Below are 19,143 nucleotides of genomic sequence, written 5' to 3'. Positions count from 1 at the left end.
GAGTAAAACTCTAACACAGAAAATACCTCCCCAAAACGCCTCGTTGGAAATACGCCTTAGTCCATTTGATTCTTCCGTGTACGGCATGATGTCAACCCGTACCCGGAACGAAATGGACCAATCCGTGGAGCCGTTATGTTACGTCCGCGGAGCCGTTACGTTAAGCCCCCGCTGATTGGTCCAAATTGACCAATCCACGGACTTCCTCACACACAGGTAGCTATGCTGATTTCTCCTCCCTGGCTGCAGGCTGATAACAGACAGTTGGGATGGCGGCGAAATTCTCTCTGCAGACCCATTCTCACAGCGTTTATCAACCTTTTTCTTACTCAATATCAAGCCACACTTATTGTTTTTACTTCGGCTGTGAGTTTGTGTGTGCTCAGGATGAGTTTGGCTGTGTTTCGCTATGTATCCTAAACAAGGAAACAACACCTCCACGGAGCTCAGCGCGATTCACAACGTCCCGACCAATCAGAGCACACTGTGCTCACAGGAAGGGTGGGGGCTGGAGCTTTTGGAGCTACAACGAGCCGTTAAAGGCAGAGAGTGAAATTCAGTGAATACACGTAGTTTACAGAGATGCTGTATGCGACACCAATGCGAGTTTGGAAAAATGCACAGTATAAATCTATTTTAGTATACCTCAACAATGGAATTATGATCAGTGGAAATGGCTATGACACCTCTCCTTTAAATGCGAAACACAAAATCAACATCAGCCGTTAGCTGTTAGCACTCAAGAGCTCACAGCTCCTCATATCTGTTCAGAAACTAGACAAAAGTTAAACAAGTACAAACCACAGACTCTCTGTGTCATGGCGAATACAGTCGCTGGTTTATTTATGTCTGTATAGGCCGTTGTTGTGAAGTTGTGAGTGTGGACTGTCGGAGCATATACAACGTTAGCTTAGCCGATCTCCATTCAGAAAACAAGCATTTTAAAAGGTTTTTCGCCTGCCGTCTTGTCTGCAGACTTGTCAAAGCACTAATTCATGGTTTTTACTAACTGGTATCAGTATGTTGTTACTTCGGCATCATTTTGAAACGTGTATTACAATTAAATCACGGTCAAATATGTTCATTTTGTTGTAGTTGCCAGCGATTCTCTCACTAGTTTAGGCCTGTAAAATATATTTATACCCAATGTCCATGGGTGCAGCAGTTATTATTATTTATTTTTTTTGTAATCTATTGTCTGAGCCACATTTTTACCTGGATCATTTACCATAACAATTGTCCCACCGGTTCACCTGGTTTACAGGAATTTCCCGGTGCTGTTTGGAGTGTTGCCAATATGACTGCGCCTATGCGTAACTGCACATGTATCTGCAGACTAAACCTGTATTTAAGTGTGCAGCCGACTTCCTGGTGGAACTCAACAGGCCTGAAGGTTTAACTGGCAGCACCAGCTTGCCTTCCCAGAAACTCAGTGTTCATGGAATAACATTTCCTCTAAAATATCCAACCCGGTATCACGGCAAGACGTGAACATGTGACGATCTACCATGCTGGGAGACGTGAATATGTCACGGTTTCGTCCCTTCAAACGTGACAGTTACACGGTATTGTTAACATGGCCCAACCAGTGGAGAAATACCCGGAAGTGCCAAGCAAATGGTCTACCGCGCCTATTGGTCGGTTTTTATTGTCAAAATTAGATGTTTTTAATTTATTTTTTAATCGTCACACTCGATTTCGCCGGACGTGACGTTGTGTGATTGCGTTGCCAGGCAACGCAATTTACAAACTCTTCAACTACAACCCTAATTATATTTAAAAACATTTTAGAAGGCCTCACGAAATACTTTAAAGTGGACCTATCATGCTATATTTGAATAATATAGTGTAGGACCATACCTTTCAAATACCAAACAGATCATGCATTTTAGCCATGCCTCATTTTGCTCAATTTGACCATTTCTAGCTCTGTTTGTGCAGGGGCAGATTCAGTGAGAACAGCACCATCTACTGGCCTGGCATATGTACTACAGCGTCTCCAGCGCTTTCGAACGGCAATGGCCGTGGAGGTCTCCTCCTGATTGGTGGAGTTGCACCTTTCAACACAAGGACATTCAAACTATTTTAATTAATTTTTGTATTTACTATTTACTTGCACTATATTCTTCTGTTTATCTGTGTTTTGTGTTGCACTGTTGGAGAAGCCTGTGACCTAAGATTTTCATCGACATAACTACACTGTAGCTATGTTCGTATGACTAAATAAAGAACCTTGAACCTTGAACCCAGGGGAGAGGAGAGGGTGCTGCAGCTTCCTCAGCCTTTTGTACAGGTCCTGATTACTGATGGGGAACCCCTGAGGGAGGGGCTGCACCTGGAGGGAGTCAATCAGGTTTATATAACAAGTTTTTATACAGCACCTTTCAACACAAGGACATTCAAAGTGCTTTACAAAAATGAAAGACATTAAAGGTCTCCTATTATAATATTGTTAGGCAATAGCATAGGTCTTAGATATATGCAAATATATAAAAAACATGTCTATGAAGTGTTTTTCTCAAAATACCAAACAGATCACCCATTGTAGCATGCCTCATACCCCTCTATTTCAGCCCTGTTAGCTGATTCTGGGCCAGTAGTTTAAAAAGAAAAAAAGAGGGGGGGAGCATATGCCTGCTCAGAATTCTACCCAGATACTCAACTAAATGCTACCGTGATTAAACGACATATCACGTTCAAAACCACTTCAAGCATTATTTCTGAAACAGTATGCAAATGCTTTTTCTCTTGCGGGTTTACCACAAGGTGAGTTCCTTTTTTTATTTTCTGCTTTTTTCCACTACAGTATTAGCTCTGAGTGTCAGCGATGCTTGCTAATGTAAACACAGAACATATTACTTCCAAAACGTTGCACATTGTTACTGATAGCAACGTTTCTGATAGGGCTGTGGGTCCACATTTCCGATATTACGTCATATCGGACGCAAATCTGGATCAGCTCCGTTAGAGATTTGGGTACGGAGGAAAAGAGAGAGGGTTTTGTTTTCTGACACTTTGTGAGTTCCCTGACACACCGGGGACACATATTTATGTATAAAATACATCAGAAAGGGCATTTTGCATGATAGGAGACCTTTAGCGTTAAGAAATAGTGCAGTTGAAACAACCTCTTAAGTCTATCACTGCCTTACAGGTGTGGAATTCCCCTTGAGATGCAGAACAGTGAAGTGGAATAAAGCAGGTCATATCAGCATAAATGGAAATGCTCTCCCTGCAGCTCAGAGAAATGTTGATTGAGGTGTTGGGCGTGTCTTTGAACAGGTGACACTGTAGGAGGGAGGTGGAGAGGCAGATGAAGTTATTTATGCCGCAGCAGACCTGCAGAATCGACCCACAGTCATGGCTCTCTACAGGTTGATCTGTGCCGCGGCTCTGCTCTCCCTCCTGACTCAAGGTAAGGGTCCTCAGCTGCACCACACACTGACGTACCTCACTGCTGTCTGAGGGACAGGGGGAATTACTTTTAAAAAAAGAGTAGGAGTAGTTGTTGCTCCATAGAGGGAAAAGTACTACTGTCAAAACGTAATGTGTGTATTTCTTATGATGATTTCATCTCTAAATGATGTTTGCTCTGAGTGGAAATCCTGCATTCAATTTTTTATTACATTGCCTTAACTGAAAATATTGCACTTAAAAGGATCAAAATGCAGAGCAGAGTTCATGTAATTGAACTATAATATGCATTAATAAAATGTATGAATATGATATAGTAGAGAAAATGTTTTCTTTCTTACATTTTCTTTCATTTGCATTAAAATAAATGATTTAGAAAAATTATTTCTGAAGGGGAAAAACAACCAACTGTATTTATTGAACATAATAAAATAAATCATTCTTGGAAGTTTGCAGTAACTTAGTTGTTGTTGTTGTTGTTGTTAAGTTGAATAAAAGTATTATATCTTCCATTAAAATGCGAGAGATGTCAAAACATGACTCATTTGAACCTTTGCAGCTTTTGTCTGCTGGGCAATTCCTGATAATTATAGGTGATAACGTGAGAGGAGTACAATATGTGTCCAGTCAATCACTGTCAGTGTCCTTTATCAAGCCTTCTTCTACATGTCCCATTCTTTTATAAGATCCTCTGAGAGTGAAGCAGCTGCCAGGCTTTAAGTGATTTATTAGTCATAGAAACCAACTTTTAGTTCTGCTTTAAATGTCCATTGTATTTTATTACTTAATTATATATTTAGTGTAATAGAATTGCCATTTTTAAGATGTAGTTATAATCAAACTCATATTGATTGATTTTCATTAGTTTGAAGTTATTTCCGGGTACATCAATCCTCTTGTATTTACATTTTAAAGACTTTATTTATCATGAAACCAGAAACATTTGGCTTATATTAAAGAGGAATTAGTGTCAATGTAATTATTTAAAGACAGGAAATTCAGTGGTTAAAAAATATTAAAGTACTGCTTACAGAATCTTAAAGGTGGGGTAGGTAGGTTTGAGAAACCGGCTTGAAATACACTTTTTGTTATATTCCATGGAATGCTCTTAACATCCCGATAGCAATGAATATCTTAAGTGCTTTGACAAAAAATCCATACAAAAATGTCATCTGTGGAAGCCGTAGTACTGTAAAAAGCACGACCAATCATTTTAGCCGGCCCGGCTAAAATAACTGGATGGCCTACCTGCCTGTCAGCCTTCCATCTGTGCACAAACTTATCTCGTGCCCTCATTGGTCATGTGCGCGTTCGTGTGTGTTGGAGGAGGGGCTCTATAAGGAAGTGGCAGATTTTTTCCGGCTGTGTATTTTCAAAATCTAGCGCACTCAAGCCGGTTTCTCAAACTTACCTACCCCACCTTTAAGTACATAGATATTATCATCAAAATACGCTTGAGGTACCAAAAGTGAAGTTATCGTTCGAAATAATAGTTCAGAAACACATAGAATGCGTCTTTTATTGCAAAAAAGTTGTATGAATATATTTTTTTGTGATACATTGCCTTGCCGTTGATCATGCACTAAAAGTACAAAAGTGGGATTTATTTAGTTTAAATAACAGTCAATCTGTAAAACAGTTGCCAAAACAACTTTTGCCAGTGAACTTTAACACATTAAATATTTTTTTTTTTAAATTACTTTAAAGGAACATTTTACTATTGTCCCTTTTTTAAAGAGAGGGAAATATGTACTTTTATATTCATAAATACTTATATATTAATAATAATAGTTCACAATAATAATAGAAAATGTTGAATGTAAACAAAATAAATTAATATTCATATTAGGTACTTGGTGGTGTGTCACAGCAGTGTCTGTCAGGGCTATTATTACTTTGTAGGTATTTTTGATATTGCTGTACTAGATCTTTTTCTAAACAGATGTAATGGCAGTACAGATGGCTCTATGTTTCCAGTGAAGCATGTCATTGTTTCCAGTGTTCAAACAAACAAACCTGCAGGTGTTCATTATATAACACCAGGATGAATACCGGGTGGGGCTCCTCTCTTTTATTTCCCACCCAATTCACTTAATTTAATGTTATTTATTAATACAATTATGTATTCATTTATATAACATAATGGCATACGTATGTGGGTGTGTGCATATATATATTTAAAATTAAAAAGAACTAATCAAATAAAAGTGATGCCAAAACCTAACAAGAAATGAGAGATAAATAAAAAACATGTAAAAACATAATTACCAGGTTTTTAAAACATATCTTAAATTGGTGAACGATTTTTATAAAAGAGTTGCCTTAAGGGAAATGTAGGATACAGTGCCTGTGTGTGTATGGTAATAAATGACATGGATATAGAATTTAATAATAATCAAATTAATATTATTAAATTATCCCAGAACAGAAGAGAAGATTAAAGAAAAGTAGACCGTTCTTTAGTGAGTTAGGCAAACTTGAAATAAAACATTAAGTAAATATCATTATAGAAACATAAGTATGTTCATTCATAACTGTTTCATCAATATGTTTGTTTTTCTATTTTTCAGAGTCTCATTCACAACTAAATGGTAAGTCAAAGTTTTATGGACTTTACCCATTTATCCTTTACAATTTGCTTGATACATCTTTGCTATTTTGTTCATTCATGTTACAATTCATTTTCTTATAAAACACAACAACTTAAAAAAGGTAGACCCCCTGCTAAAGACCAGTGTGTGCTGAACTCAATTACACTCAGCGCCACACATGAGAATGAAATGAGAATCCCATCAGGGGCCAGCCTCCAGACACATAGTTTATTAAAATGCTATTATCTATTCCAAACAAAATGTCGTCCACAAAAACTCTAAAAAGTTGCTTCGTCATCATATCATTTACATGTCATAAACAGCCTATAGACTTCTGGCAATCAGATGCACATACAAACCTCAAAATTACAAATTAACTTTGCAGTCAATCAGAATCAATCAATATGACAACTCGATATAAAACCCGGGAGAGCAGAGGGGCTCACTGTGTTGTGTTGTGTGTCTCTGTCAGTGTGCGGTAAGCCCGCGCTCAACACCAGGATCGTTGGAGGACAGGTGGCCCCTGAGGGCAGCTGGCCCTGGCAGGCCAGCCTGCATCGATTTGGGAATCAGTTCTGTGGAGGGTCCCTCATTAACAGTGAATGGGTGCTGACTGCGGCTCACTGCTTCCAAAGGTGTGTCCTATATCCTATAATGAAATGTATTTATGTGACTTAATTCATGAGGAAATATTATTCTCATTTTCAGGTTCAGATTTGTATTTTGTTCCTCTACTGTGACATGTCTCCATGCTTTAAAGTTCAGAAAGCTCTTTATTGTTCTCATACTGCCTGTGCTGCAGCACCTCTTTTCACCCTCTGTCTGAAACCAGAGCCCAGTCTGCTCTGATTGGTTAGCTGGCTGGCTCTGATGTGATTGGTCAAAAGTGATTGGGGGATGGAGCTACCATCCCCACCATACGTCATCTCAAATCATTCAGAGCTGATTGGCTGTAAGTACGTGTGCCGCGAAAAGTGTGGTGCTTGAAGAGGAGACGAGAGAGCTGCAGTGGCGCGTCCTAAAACCAGGAAGTAAGCACAAAAAAGCAATGAGATTTCTCCAGAGGATTTTAGAAAATAGCTCGAAATAAGATCTGTGGGAAACGTACCTGTTAGATAAATGCACGTTTTGATTAGCCGGATAACATCCACATGTCTACCCTACTTTTATAATTTTTTTATCATAAATCTATGGATTAGATTTATGATAGACTTTTGAAACTACAAGAAGATAAGGAGGACTTTTACAAAAAAGTAATAGAAATGTTTGTCCAGAAGGATAGGCAAATGGACTTCATCTTCAAGTCAAGGTAAGACCGCCATTTTATTGAAAATGGGATCTTACTAAGAGAGAACAATTCAATATTTAAATGATAAAATTACATTTTTTGGGTATCCTTTTGTTGAACTGTCTGTTTAAAATTAATCGAAGCATCAGACAAAAAAAGCTTTTGAAAATAATATTATATTTTGGTTTAGGTCAAAATATAATATTTGTAAACCTGAAGAGTCAGTGCCAGTGCCTCACCAGCCATGAACCTCACTGCACGTCACTGCAGAAGCTTATATATAGACATCTAAGTTTTTTGTGCCCCACCACTTTTGTACATATAAAAACGCCACTGGATATTGTTATAGTTTCTTTAATGATGGTACATTTAGTCTTATATCTGGTTTGCGTTATAATTGGTTACATTTATTTTACTTTATAATAGTTTATAAGTACATTTTTTTTAAAGTCTTATTTTACAATTTATTTTAAGATACGGTAAACCCCAAAGCAAATGCCCTTTACAGTATGTGAAAAATGACTTTACCTGATTCTGATCATTTGAATTTTCATGAATCAATCAATTTATAATTGTTTTAATTTATGTCACTAAGTGAGTTATCATCAGTTTACTATGATATAAGTTTACTAATATTTTAATTTTTTAACTCTCCAGTCCCGGCACAGCCAACCTGATTGTGTATCTGGGTCGCCAAAATCTAGAAGGTGTCAACCCTAACGAGGTGTCGAGGACGGTTACACGGATCATCAATCACCCTAACTACAACTCTGGGACGATCGACAACGACATCTGCCTCCTGAAGCTCTCCTCTCCGGTCCCCTTCACCAACTACATCGCTCCCGTGTGCCTGGCAGCCTCGGACAGCACCTTCTTCAGCGGCACCGACTCCTGGGTCACCGGCTGGGGGGACGTCGCATCTCAAAGTGGGTTCAGAAGGCAACATTTATTTTATTATTAAGGTCACAACTCTGCTGTTTAAATGCAACAAACATTTAGATTTCCTTTGAGCACTTAACTGAGCACTCATAAGGGTGTCCCAAAAAAAAGACATTTCAGAACACACTGAAAAATTGCACTAATTACAAAAACTTTTCACAAACGTCAAAATCAAATCCGAAAACTCAAACATATTTCACAAAAACATAAAACAAAAAATCCTCAAAATATATTTTACGAACCACACATTTAACAAACATTACATTTTGTCAAATGTCATTGTGTTATGTATAAGGTCGTTTTAACATTATTAGAAACAAAAAAAAAGTTTGATGATACGTTCAAGCACTGTAATACTTCATAATTGCAGTAGTTGTAATTCATTGTAATCTTTTTAAAATGCAGTAAAAATCATGTGCTCTTAAAGAAGTGTGTATTTGTGTCTCTTCAGCTCGTCTTCCATCCCCAAAAAGCCTCATGGAGGTGGAGGTGCCCATCGTGGGGAACAGGCAGTGCAAATGTGACTATGGAGTGAATAGAATCACAGACAACATGATCTGCGCCGGGCTCCGGGCCGGAGGGAAGGACTCCTGTCAGGTGAGCATCTTTGACCCAACCTTCTCCAATCCTTTCTGTTACACAGTATCTATCTTAAAATGGTGCAGGTGTACCCTAATAGACTGGTATCTGGATGACGTATTTTTGTGGTCTGACCTTGAACTCAGCATCTTACTGTTTCCCTCCACAAAACACATTCATGATACTAGTTTTGGTTCAAGCTCTACATATTCACACCACTTTATGGTTTTTGAAGCATTAATGCAATCGAACAGCTAACATTAGCTGTGAAGGAACAACAGCACAGTCACATGACTTCACCTTTCCACCGCTAAGCTAAAGGTGGTTAATGTTCGATGACGTTTAGTAGCGTCCTTTAATTTCTGCAACTGTGCTCAGAAATTCACAAATGGAGTATTTTACTGACGTAGTTTATGTTGTAGAACAAAAACAAAACGGAAACATTTGAATGCAGGATCAATACCCTTTAAAGGTGGGGGAGGTAAGTTTGAGAAACCGGCTCGAGATCGCAAGAATTTGAAAATACACAACCGGAGAAAATCTGCCACTTCCTTATAGAGCCGGCTAAAATAATTGGTCGTGCTTTTTACAGTACCACGGCTTCCACAGATGACATTTTTTATGGATTTTTTGTCAAAGCACTTAAGATATTCATTGCTATCGGGATGTTAAGAGCATTCCATGGAATATAACAAAAAGTGTATCTCGAGCCGGTTTCTCAAATTTACCTACCCCACCTTTAAGTAGGTAGGCCTACTAGGCTAGATTGAGCTGATTGCATACTCAAAGAAACGTTGTAGTGGACTATTTTCAGAGTCTGGAATTAATATTTTTACTGCATTCAAGAACCTGAAGACTTTCATATTTTACCTTCCGCAAAGACCCTTTTCTAAATGTGCCTCTCATTAAAGGGGGACTCAGGCGGTCCGCTGGTGAGCAAGCAGGGCGGCCGCTGGATCCAGGACGGAGTCGTGAGTTTTGGGAACGGTTGCGCCGCACCTAATTTCCCAGGAGTCTACTCCAGAGTTTCCCGGTATCAGGCCTGGATCAACAGCCTAATCACCAGCAACCAGCCGGGCTTCGTCACCTTCACGTCCACAGGGACTGACAGCGACCTCAGCGTGTCCTGTCGCGGCCTGCCCCCCCTTCCAACCTCCGCCCCTACACCCCCACGTGAGTACCTGTCACCTGTCAGTCATTTGCAACAGAAATGTGGAAAAGCCACATTTAATATGGTTGTTTCATTTTGTTGAAAGATTAGAGTCAAAGGTTTTTACAGAGTAGATTTTGGAAATGTCTTTTTCACTCCATTAATTTGAAAAAAACATACTTTACATCAGACCTTCAGAATTTAAAGTGGACCTATCATGCTATATTTAAATGATATATTGTAGGGCCATACCTATATAAGGTATATTTATACGTTTCTGTTTTCAAAATACCAAACAGATCATGCATTTTAGCCATGCCTCATTTCACTCTATGTGCTGTTTGCTGTCTACAGGGCTGATTTTGTGAGCTGCAGCTGACCACGCCCCCCTGCAGGAGAGGGGAGCCGTGCTCTGATCAAGTCAAGAGGGGGAGAAAAAAAGATCTCCGTCCTCCGTGTTTTATTATATTGTTATAGGCCTATAGAGTCGTTATTCATTTGTTTTAAAGCTCAATAAATAACAAAGAAGACCTTTGACCGGCACTTTTCTAATTTTGTCCGGAAGATTTAAACTTTAACGGACATCTTGACCGGCGAAAGAAACTGAAACTGAAACTCTGCCGCACGGTCCCCTCGTTCCTTGGAAGAGGCGGAGAGGTGGGTGTTTGTCATCTGCTGGTCGACTAACCGGAGAGAATTACAGTGCTTGCCTCGACGGGGAGGGATTGCATTGAATTAAAGCAGCGGGAGCAAACGCTTGCCTCGGGGAGGGAGAAAAAAAGCCACAGCGGAGAATAAACAGAAGGGTAACCATGGTAACTATGGGCGGGAAGTCTTCTTCGCTGCTTTTGTGGCAGACTACAGCGCCACTTACAGGCCTGGCATATGTACTACAGCGGCTCCAGCGCTTTCGAGCGGCAATGGCCGGCCGCGGCCCAACCCCACATTCCCCTGATAGGTGGAGAGTTGGCCCAATAGCCGTAGCGCCACTTCTGTGACGTCAGTAAAGTGTTCAAATCTGGATCAGTTTTTATCAGATCCGTTGCAGCCCCTTTTTTAGAGATTTGGGTATGGAGGAAAATAGAGAGGGTTGTGTTTTCTGACACTTGGTGAGTTCCCTGGAACACCGGGGACACATATTCATGTATAAAAGACGTACAAAAGTGCATTTTGCATGATAGGTCCCCTTTAAATAGGAATACAACTGTACATTTGATTGTATGCAAGTGCTACTCGATCTCTTGAATGAGATAATACACATTTTTAGAAAATGGCTTTTAGAGATATATATTGTAAAACTCTTACATGTTCTACACACTACAGGTGAAAGGGTAAACATTTTACTGATAGATATCACCACAAAACTTCCCTAATAGATCACTTGCATTAAGGCAAATATTTGTTGTATTACAAGTTTTCTGAAATATTAGTGTTACATTTTCAAATGATGTATTATGTACTGCTCGCTTTTGAAATGTACACAAATAGAGAAAAACTAAATGTGTATTTGGGATGTTTCCTCTTTTTATAAATTCTGTTTAAGCTTGTTCCACTTTACATTGTAGCTATATAATTAATACTTTGAAAATTGAAGAACTATTTTGTGTATCACTCCCCACGAAAGTTCACCCTGAAATGTTTGCTGTATTTGGAAACTTTCAAATATTAAGTTCTGTGTAATACTGTGTCTTCAGCACCTGAGTTTAATATCTTTACATCTGTACGTTGTGATTGTACAGCAAAGGTCACTCCACAGCCGTCAAACTCTGGAACAACCACAACTCAACCTCCACCCACTGGTAGGAGCTTCAGGACATTATATTCCAAAACCATAGTTTTTCTACATCTAACACAAGATTATAGCAGTTTTCCTCAAGTACTGTACATAAGTACAATTTAAGGTATTTGTACTTTGAGTATTAACATATATATGTATAATACTTATCTTCTCAGAAGTACTCAAAGTATCCAAACTTTTTTGACATTGACAAATTACAACATAAAACACTCTTATGTAATTGTAAGTGATAAAACTTGCAAATCAGGTATTATGTATGTAATGCTTGTTTTTGGTGAATTTAGGAGAAATGTTCCCACATAGAGAAAAAATGTTAAACTATTAGCAGCTAATTGTGCATTTTGGAATTTTCCCTTTTGTTACATTTTCAGTATAACCTTGTACCACTTTACATTGAAGATGTATGTTGTTTACACATGCTAAAATAGGAATTGATTTTGTGTATCATTCTGTGAAAACCCACTCTGACATGTTTGGTGAATTTGGAAAACTTTCCAGTATAATTACAAATATTAAGTTTTGGGTTTGAACCAGCTTGACTTAACAAAAATGTAGTACTGTGTCTTCAGCACCTGAGTTTAATATCTTTACATCTGTACGTTGTGATTGTACAGCAAAGGTCACTCCACAGCCGTCAAACTCTGGAAAAACCACAACTCAACCTCCACCCACTGGTAAGAGCTTCAGGACATTATATTCCAAAACCATAGTTTTTCTACATCTAACACAATATTATAGCAGTTTTACTCAAGTACTGTACATAAGTACAATTTAAGGTATTTGTACTTTGAGTATTAACATTGTTTTTGTTAATAGTTAAATAACTAACATGAGTTATTTGATAAGACAAATTACAACAACAAACATCTCTTAAATGTATTTGTTAGTAAGAAAAGAACAGAATAGTGTTATATCTATAATAATACATCCCTTTTATGGAGTCACTCTCATGAGTACTTTTATTTGTGATAGTTTAAGTACAGGCTGATGATACATTTGTTCTTATACTGTAGTATTATTGACTTTTTTTAAACCCCAGGCTGTATACATGTTCTTCCTTCCTGTTTCATTAATCATTTCATTGCTTCATAGTTTAAAAATGTCATTGTCTAAACGTGGTAGTTAGCTTTATGTGTTTTTGTACACTCTGTTGTCAAATGTCAAAATGTCAAATGTTTGTCTTCAGTTTTGTTATAACAACCAAGCGTGTGTATCTGCCCATCTAACCTCTCATGCTAACATAGCCTTAAAGCCTAATGTTGTTTGTCTTTATGGCTGTATGAACAAGAAACTCTAGTGGTTTTGGTCTTTATAACTGATTAAAACAGTGTTTTACTGACTGCTTTATACCAATATGGACTGCTAGCTCATGCCTTACCTCGTCTTTTGCAGGCCACATTTTCAGAATCTGAATTAAAAAAAATGTATATCTTGAGGAAATTGGGTTGCAGGACACTTGCTCCATTTGAGAATAAAGTAGAATATAAAAACATTGCTTAAAAATTAGTAAGTTATAGAAAAATGTGCAATGCATAATGAAAGAAAATAAAGATATTTATATATTTACATATGTAATTCAAGTTAAATGTCCAATAAATGGTCAAATACAATAATATAGAATACGAATATTTATATTGACATAAGTTAAAGTAAGATTGTGCTGCAAAAACATACAATTAAATAAAGATACTTAAATAAACATAAGTAGATGAATTAAAATGTCCAATAAAAGATCAAATCAAATGTAAAAGGGTTTGGCTGCTGATGGTTAAGTGAGTCTCTTGGTGAGGGAGGAGTTAAGAGTCTGATGGCCACAGGCAGGAAGGACTTCCTGTTTGATGGCCACAGGCAGGAAGGACTTCCTGTTTGATGGCCACAGGCAGGAAGGACTTCCTGTTTGATGGCCACAGGCAGGAAGGACTTCCTGTTTGATGGCCACAGGCAGGAAGGACTTCCTGTTTGATGGCCACAGGCAGGAATGACTTCCTGTGGTGCTCTGTGGAGCATCTTGGTGTAATGAGTTGTTCTCTGAAGCTGCTCTTGTGGCTAACCAGTGTGTCATTGAGTGGTTGGAAAACATTTTCCAAGATGAGCCACACCATGAACAGCCTCCTCCTCTATGACACCGCCTTCAGAGAGTCCAGTTGAGGTTTTTTTGTGGCTAAAAAAAAACTCAAAAATCTCATTTTGAGTATTTGCAGATTTTCTCTACACCTGATACATTGTCGTTATTGTTTAAATGCTCTTTATTTGTTAAACTATGATCCCTATTTCATCAATCCCATCCCACAATATATACAAATATTTATAATAGATCAAATCTGGTAGATGGAAAATAAATTATTTTTTCAAAAGTTATTAATAAAACTAGGTTTGGTTCAGGTTCAGTGCTTTGCTGTTTTTTGTGCTATCTACTGACTAACCCTTTTCCTTTTGTCTTTGTTTTTATCTGTATGTCTATAGCTGTGTTAAGTGCTTTGAGAGCAACAAGAAACTAACGTTCAGAAATCTGATTGTGATTGTTTCTCCAGCTGTGTTCTGTGGCAAAGCCCCGAGGAATTCACGTATTGTGGGAGGAAGCTCGGTGGCGACGGCCGGCGAGTGGCCCTGGATGGTGAGTCTGCAGAAGAACGGGAGTCATGTGTGTGGCGGGACTCTGGTGGCCGAGGACGCCATCTTGAGCAACGCTGAATGCTTCACAAGGTGAGACACCTGGAGTAATGGTTCCAACAAATGACGACCAAAGTATGTCCAACTTTAGTCGTAAGATGGTCTTCTCAAAGGCTGCATTGTCACTGCTTTGTAACTACAGTGTGCGAAAACCACAGACGTAAGTCTAGCCTACAACAACGCACTGTGTCAATGGTTTTTATATTGGACTTTATGGAAACCGCCTATTTTAAACCAATCAGAGGTTTGGAAGTTTTGAGTTCTCTTCAGTCAGATGTCTAAAGAGAACTAGATACAACGTCGGAGGCGGGGCCCCGTTCGTTCCTATGAAAGTGGCACATGAAGCCCGAAATGGAAAGACTATAGATTCAAAAAGTACCCGACCTGGGCCCATAGAGCATGAGCACTTGAGTTTTCCTTTAGCCCCGACTCCAATCTCCCACTCTTGGTTCCGTCATGGAGAGGGAAAAAACTCTGGATTCTGCATTTGTACAGCTTTTAGACTCTAATGATTTAAATATTGGATAGAAAAGTGTTCGGACTGGGTAGTTTTTTTTAAGCTAAAAAATAATTATCCGCTGATTTACAGACGTTTCTTTCACAATGTAATTCAATTGGGAAAAAGCATGTTAGGGCCAAAATGATGTAATTGACTGGAAAGTATGTGTAGTACCGTCGTTTGGCAACTTCAAAAATGTGCTTAAACAGCCAGCGCTCTTCCTGGGGGCTTGCTCAGTCCTGGGAATTCGGTGCTCTCTGGGGCGGCACAGCCATCTTTGTAGGAAAGCTTTTATAGCAAAGGCAGCCGCTGTCACTTTCTATGCTGAATGACTGAATGATAACTAAATGTTGACTTATGCTGCATAATTAATCTACGGATATTTTTATATATATTTCGCGACAATTCAGGTCTTAAATGAAATTTTCTGTTTCAGGGTTACTGTAGTTCAGCAATTATTTTAGATACTTGCATTAAACAGTCAGCAGTTGGCTGCTACCGTATTGTTGTTACAATCAACAACAATGCCAAGTTACAAATAGTTCCAGTTGAACCGGTTCGAGCTACTTTACTGTCTGCACAGGTTAGTATACATATTGCAGTCGGTCGCAGGTATCCTCAAAAGATGGCCAACCTGCTGTTGATGTTGTCTCTTTCCTATTCCTTATGGAGTGTTGCAGGGATACCGTATTTCTGTAGGGGAACCTTGAAGTGAGCATATTCCCGGTTTCCTCTGCAAAAATCCAATGGAAATTAGATCTTTGGGTTATTGCAGAAAGTATGCCATGTGGCAAACAAACGATTATGATAGTTGCATGTTTAGCTCAATAGAATAATCCCTTATGTTAACACCACTTTTATAATTCTTCAAAAATAAAAAGTTAACGTTAGGCTATACGCAGGAACCATACGACTGTCACATGGCTACACTAAGATAAACTAAGGTCATCGCTAGGCTAAAGATGGCTAATGTTCAGGGGGGTTACATTAAGTATTCACATTTAGACACTAGTGAGCTACCCGCTTTTAGGACAAGCTTTAGAAATTCACAAAGAACATATTTACCGATGTATTTTATGTCATTAAACAAACAAATCTCTGAAGCTTATTTTAAGCATTTAACCAAAAATGTTTTGACTAATTTCAGGGTTTTAGGACTCATTCTGCAGGTCAATATTGAGTTCATGTTTTATCTCCCACAGTTCCCCCTCAGCGTCTGATTGGACCGTTGTGTTGGGTCGGCTGAAACAGAACGGGTTCAACCCCTTTGAGGTGAAAATGAACGTGTCAAACATCACTCTGAGCATGATGACGGGGTCTAATGTAGCCATGCTGCACCTGCACACCAAGCCCACCCTGTCCGACTACATCCAGCCCATCTGCATGGACAATGGACGGACCTTTTCCGTGGGAACGTCCTGCTGGGTTGCTGGTTGGAGCTCTGCGAAAGGAGGAGGTGAGATTAAACATTTTTGGAATTTGCACACTAATATAGGCACTTACAAAGTACCTCAAGTCCAAGTTTTAGCAATTTAGATTTTTCATTTCCCGTCTTTTTTGTTGTTCTTCCACTCTTCAGAAGAACAAGTCCTGCAGGAGTTTAAGACCTCTGTGGAAAATTGTGGGAACGCGTCGTCGAGTGACATTTTATGTACCGGCACTTTTACACTGGATCCAGTAAGTTATTTCCTTTTTCTTTCTTTATGTAGTTAGCCTATATTTCTGTGTTGCTCAAAATTTTAATTTAGGAGATTATTTCACTTTCATATGTTTTTTCTGTTTTATCAATGTGTTTTAGGGTCTTTTAACATTGGACACTTAAAAAATTACATTGGAAACACAAGTTGAACCTTTTTAAAATAGGTACAGACTTAAATGTAACACTATTTCTACAAGCCTTAAGAAGGTATTGTTTGTGCAGCACATCATAACGGGGGTTCATACAAAACTACTGCTTATATTCAAGTATGCAGACTATCAAAACTATACTCGCATGTCGGCTTAGGTGGTATTTTCCTTTATTCTATAAGCACACATCAAGGAGTATGTGAATATTCATATATCGTTTTTTGATTAATATCTACATAATTAAATACATAAAGATTTTTATTTTATTTTATGTGATTTACTTTGTGTACCCTACAGTGTCGTATAGTTCGTTTTTTTAATAGTTAGTTAGTCATTTTATATATCACGACTGGCATAGCACAGTTGCACATTTGCAGAAATAAATAGTTAAATAAATAAAAAGAGTTAATGGATGACATACAAATGTTTTTTATTGTGTAGTACAAAAATGCAAACATGTATTTTATTTCCTTTGATGTATAGCTTCTAAAGCGATGATTGAGAGTGGTATCTTTTTATAAAAGTGTATGTTGATTGGTTTTGATTTTAATTAAGAGGTAATGAAGTAGTTAGGGTTAGGTTTTTTTTAATTATATATAAGATTATCAGCAAGACAATCAGCAGCTTACAGAGGTAATATTGTTTCACCATCCCTCCTAAATGTTGTGTGTCTGTGTGTTCAGACTGACTCTGGCGGTCCGATGATGTGTAAGCAGGACGGCTCCTGGTTCCAGGCGGTGGTGCTCTCAGCTGAAAGCACAGCCAATAAGACCAGAACAAAAGCAGCAGTGAAGAAACATACAAGACTCAGCCGCTTCGAGAACTTCCTGGAAGTAAATGTGGGTTTCTTATCTTCAGACACCACCAACTCCACCGCTGCCCCCACCCCCACGCTGCCCACCAACAGCGGGGGGAGCCCTGTTCTCTCCCCCCTCTTCTTCCTCCTCCATCTCCTCATCTTCTCCACCTGTCTCCGACTCTTTTTGTAGAAAGCTCAAACTTTGTAAATTGTGATTTACATGATGTGGCGATCACAAATGAATGTAATCTTTATTAACAAATGTCTTAATTTAAGAGAAGATTTAGCTCAAAGCTGCATCTATGACTTAATTTTGTGAGCACTTGGCGTAGAGAGGTAGTTAAATCCGACATCCGGGGGGAAATAACAACTTAAGGAGCTGCAATAAGCACAGCAATGCAAAAATAAATCCTATCAGAGAGGCTAATTTCTGTTTAAACAATCCTTATTCAACTGCAGGGTACATGTTGCAGAAACCTCCTATTTTAAGGAAGGAAAGGAAGAGTTAAACACTGTGTCCACACAGCGTCTCTTTCTGAGCGCCTTTTTTCATTTATGTCTGCTCTAGAAACCAACACTACTTTTCACACTGAGCTAAACCTTTGAACCGTTGTTTTTCTTATTGAAACACAAAAATAATGACGTCACGTTAAGACAATTAGAGGAGTTAGAAGTGTTGACGACATCTGTAGAGAAATCTAAAGATGTTATTTGGGAAAATGAAGAATAACTCCAAAGCAGGAGATAGAAGAAGGTTAGCGGGCTAACATACTAGTTAGCATTTTGTATGTTTTGTTGAGCATAAAGAGAGCGGCCATACAGGTTAAAAAACGCTTGCTAAATCCACTTCGTAGAATAGGGAGAGTGAGAACAGTTTATGCCTAGGGGTTTAAATCAGTTTCAACTTCATCTCTCTTACTTATACATTAAAAACATTATTAGCTGCCTTGGTGTTTTTGTGGATAACAGACATGGAAAGAGAAAATATATTTTTTTAACTGCATAAGTAAGTCAAGAAACATATTGTAAATATAGAGAAGAAATACCACACCTTTATGAAAAAATATATAATGAAGATGTAAAAACTCTGGGCAGGGAATATGCAAAACTGTACACTAAGGTACAGGATTGGTGGATCTTTCTTTTTCTTAGAGTTCCCAACCCTGAGGGTTTTACAGAAAGCAACATTTTATATATTTGTAAAGAAATGTGTGCATGTACAGAGATACATTTCTAAAAGAAAGTTAAAAATAAACGTTTAAATATTAATTACTTTGAAGGAGATTAACCTGAAGCCAGCTTCACTGCTCTATCACAAAATAAAACATGATTACATTCATTTTGTGATCCTGTACGCGAACTGCTCCAGTCTAAAAATGAAGAATAGTTTGAGCTGCACTGAAAAAAAGTCTGGTACGGTTTATGAAGCTATGGACCATACGGCTAAATGCACGTTTTTTTATAATTATTTTTTTACTGAATACAATAATGAAATGTGTGAAATCTTTGTAATATATAATCTTCTACGTACTGAGGAATATTTTGTGAGAACTTTATAATTGTTTAAC

The 19,143-nt window shown here is 38.3% G+C and overlaps 1 protein-coding gene across 2 annotated transcripts; it reads left to right on the top strand.

The window, feature by feature from the left end:
* Positions 1-3,331: 3,331 nt before the first annotated feature.
* Positions 3,332-18,519, top strand: LOC117492391 (transmembrane protease serine 9-like). 2 transcript variants are annotated; one of them, XM_034142650.1, is made up of 12 exons: positions 3,333-3,415; positions 5,985-6,005; positions 6,478-6,640; positions 7,951-8,219; positions 8,684-8,829; positions 9,723-9,984; positions 11,701-11,760; positions 12,374-12,433; positions 14,291-14,462; positions 16,131-16,384; positions 16,508-16,605; positions 17,460-18,519. In XM_034142650.1, the coding sequence occupies exons 1-12, from the start codon at positions 3,361-3,363 to the stop codon at positions 17,763-17,765; spliced, it is 1,866 nt and encodes a 621-aa protein (XP_033998541.1). In that variant the 5' UTR covers positions 3,333-3,360; the 3' UTR covers positions 17,766-18,519. The 2 variants fall into 2 exon arrangements, with proteins under 2 accessions (XP_033998542.1, XP_033998541.1); XM_034142651.1 differs by lacking the exon at positions 12,374-12,433 and having other exon boundaries at positions 3,332-3,415.
* Positions 18,520-19,143: the final 624 nt, after the last annotated feature.

This window comes from Trematomus bernacchii, unplaced genomic scaffold (genome assembly GCF_902827165.1).
Source record: "Trematomus bernacchii unplaced genomic scaffold, fTreBer1.1, whole genome shotgun sequence".
Lineage (NCBI taxonomy): Eukaryota > Metazoa > Chordata > Actinopteri > Perciformes > Nototheniidae > Trematomus > Trematomus bernacchii.
The sequence above is the reverse complement of the archived record's forward strand: the minus strand, read 5'-3'. Positions and strand labels throughout refer to the sequence as shown.